Here is a 3574-nt window from a genome sequence, read left to right on the forward strand (position 1 = left end):
ATCAAAGCTGAAAATAAAGAAAGAAACATAAAACCAAACAGAAAATACACCTTTCCATTTTCAGTTATCAGCCAAATATCCTAAAGAGGAAAAACGTTGGTTGATGCTACTGTTAGAAAAACAAGAAATAAACAACTGTACAAAGTTCAGTTCTTCCTCAAAAGAAGCTCTAGAGTTTGTTGCCCTCATAAAACTGGCAAAACTTTCCAAGTTTTTGAAGGAATGTTGTGGAAATGTTGGGTCAAATCCCGTTGTGCAATTAGAAAAATCCAATATTTTAGGATTTCCATCTAACTAATACATTCATCAATTACTGTCTCTGGAATTGCTCTGGAATAGTTTCACAAATATTCAGCTTTCAAGGTTGAACTCTGGTTTGGGTAAATGCTTAAGTATCTTGTCCTTGCTGTTTTTTTGTTTTGTTTGTTTTTTTTGTCCAAGAAGTCACAATATACCCAAAAAGAGAGGGTGAGAAACAATTTCAAAACTCAGAAGTGGACTGATTCTTTTGAGAAATGACTGATCCAAAGCAGCCAAATCTGGAGAGGAATTCTAGAGCAACGACTCAACGTCAGGAGAGACCAGGTTTACAGGACATGTACGGAAAGTCGGTTCAGACAAAGGTCCCAAAATGCAAATGGTTAAATTGTTTTACTACATAGAGGCAACAAGTGTTTCATCTGTTTTTCCTGGAACGTATGTCTGCAGGCCGGTTAAGACCCATGATACCACTGTCTTCCTCTACACCTTTTGGTTTTTCCTCCGTCCATGGGTTGGACAAGTGACCATGGGCATTTCTGTTGAAGAACTCTCGCCCATCTTTACTTTGTTTGGTTGGGTTCAGTGATCCTGTGCTGTTATATTTCTTTGCCAGAGAAGGTGCCAGAGAGCCTGCAGAGAGCAGTGATGTCAGTGACAAACTATTCACCGTTTCTGGCACATGTTCGCTGTATAAAGTTGGGCGGAAACCCTCTTTGTCCGTCCCTGTGGTCAGATCCTCATCTGAGGGGTTCGAGGAGTTTCGTTGAAGGCAGCTGGGGCTACGACTGCCTCCACCATAGTTGCTCTGGCTCCTCTGGTGTCCCCTGGTGGCTTGGAGTATGGATGCAGCACTGTGTGTCTTTAATAATGAAAGCCCCTGGTGTCCTGTAGCTGGTCCCTGGGGGCTTAAGTTGTGACTGGGGATGGGGCAGAGGACAGGCATAAGGAGATCAAGTTCTTGAGATGGGGAAACACTGAAGCTGAGGTGTTCCTCCATTGTTGTCTGCAGACTGTCCTCTGAACTGCCTGTAGCCACTGAGGAGTCACTGCGGGAGGGGTGCTGGACACACGAGACATGAACATTAAGAGAAAAGTGGCAAGAAAAGACACATCTTTAATATTTTATAAAGTAAGGGTGGCTGCAACAACAGGTCATAATTTGAAGTAGAATAAGCATTTATCATAAGTAAACCATTATTTATGAAGTAAATCCTCATTATCACACCCCATTGTACAGTTTGTGTCATGTGCTATGTGTTGTAATCAAAAAATTACATGAATAAAACTATTTCAAATCCTGCAAATGCTCACGTCATGTTCTACTCACACAGATAGACTGTTTAAGGAGAGTTGAGGATTATGAAAAAGCAGAACTAGAGACATTGATAGATTAGATAGACATAGATTACATTGATAGAAATAAGGCAGGAGGAAAGAGATAAAAGAATGATAAAGGAAATGCAAGACAGCGGCGTGAACCAACAACCATGTGCAGAGTCGATATCTGGCCCAGGCCTCGCCGCGCTAATTAACCAAGTGGTGCAGCGCGTTAATGTATCAGGTGAGAATCAAAGAAGGTATTCAGGCACAAACTAAACAAACTAAACAGGGAGACAGTAAAAGAAAGGAAAAATGGTCTCCATAGTTACACAGGAGCTGAAGGTAAAATGAAAGGCTTTTAAATCTTGCTGGAGTTTCAGAAAAATATGTTTTTTTTTTCTTTTTTCACAACTTAATGGTTTGTTAACTACTAAGGACTCAATGCTACTGTAAGCATGCGCTTCAGGGGCCAGAATAGCCCCACATGTTGCCCCCCCCCAGGCCTCAGTAACAGAAGCCTGGATATGTCCACAGTGTGAAATGGAAAGGTAACACTTCATACGCTCTTTTGCACGAATACATTTCAAGTTATTTCCAAAAACCACATTTTCGCACCAATTTTATGTACAAACTGTTCACCATCTATTTAAAAAGTTATTGTTGCTCAAACCAGACAAAGTATATATCAAATTAAAGATATACGAGGTGCCTTCAATAAGTTTTGAGACTTTTTTCGTAGGGACACTTTTTTTCCTCAGACAAGCACGAAACTCTAGTCCCCTTCCAAGTACTCCCCTCCAGATGCAATGGACTTGTTGTATCGTTCCAACAACTTCTGGAAGGCCTCCTGGAAGTCCTCTGGTGTGAACATGTCCACGACCCTTGTCACAGCCTCTTTCATCTCCTCAGTGGTTTAAAATGACTGCCTCTAAGGTTTTCCTTGAGCTTTGGGAACAACCAAAAGTCACAGGGAGCAAGGGCTGGACTGTAGGGAGGGTAAGGAACTGTCTTGATGCCCATCTTGGTCAACTAGTTGGAAACACGGATGGAGTTGTAGACTGGTGCATTGTCCTGAACTTCGCACAAATCTTCCACATGTTCAGTTAATCATGAATAATTGTGTGCACAGTTCCCACACTGACTTCAAACTCTACACCTATTGTCTCTATTGACACTCGACGGTCCTCATCCATCGTCTCTCACAGACTCTCTGCCACCCTTAAACTTTTTGTACCAATGAAACACCGATGCTCTGCAAATGAAATTTAATCCATAAGCAGTCTGAAGCGGTTCATAAGTCTGCGTAGTGTTCTTTCAGAGCTTAACACAAAATTTTATAGTGTATCGCTCTTCCAAAGTGTCCTCCCGTCCCGACTGCATTTTGCAAAAAAGTCAGCTGTGAAGAGCGTGATTTAGTAGGGTCAGCTTAACGTCTACATATAGCCGTCTCTTTCAACCTGGACTAACAAAAATTGGTAGATTATCTCCTTAGACATATGGTAATGACATATCAAAATTACAAGTGTGGGATGATAATAACTGCCACTACGAAAAAAGTCTCAAAACTTACTGAAGGCACCTCGTATCTCCAAAGAACACAAATCTGATATTACTGGTGCACTTTTTACCTCTTGATGCTGTGATCTGAGCACCAATGTGAAACCGAAATTGGTAAGGAAAAACTTGGATCAGTTATACTTGTAAGCGTCACCTGTGTGTGCCCAGAAATAACTAATGGTGTGTCCAATTAAACATAAATATGTCTTTGGACAAAACAATTCATCTGCATTGTCTCAGTCCTTGGCTGGGGACCTAACCTGCTTTGGACTGAAGTTCTGTCCAGAGGGAGTCATAGACTCTTGGGTTAAGTACCAACAGAACTTAAGGCCAAGACAGGACGTAGACCTACTTCTTCTCTTCTGCTCTCGCAACACCTGATTAATCCAGTTTATTATCTGCCAGCTCTTGATTGGCTGAAAACAGATGAGTGAAA

At 41.5% G+C, this 3574-nt stretch overlaps 1 protein-coding gene across 1 annotated transcript in view; it reads right to left on the minus strand.

Annotated features, from left to right (window-relative positions):
• Positions 1-443: 443 nt before the first annotated feature.
• Positions 444-3574, minus strand: part of LOC117525795 (voltage-dependent T-type calcium channel subunit alpha-1I-like) — a 364422-nt gene continuing 361291 nt past the window's right edge. The window contains exon 37 of the mRNA XM_034187733.1: positions 444-1321. Within this exon, the coding sequence (XP_034043624.1) occupies positions 677-1321 (645 nt within the window). The 3' untranslated portion in view covers positions 444-676. The remainder of the gene's footprint in view (positions 1322-3574) is intronic.

Source organism: Thalassophryne amazonica, chromosome 15 (assembly GCF_902500255.1).
Source record: "Thalassophryne amazonica chromosome 15, fThaAma1.1, whole genome shotgun sequence".
Lineage (NCBI taxonomy): Eukaryota > Metazoa > Chordata > Actinopteri > Batrachoidiformes > Batrachoididae > Thalassophryne > Thalassophryne amazonica.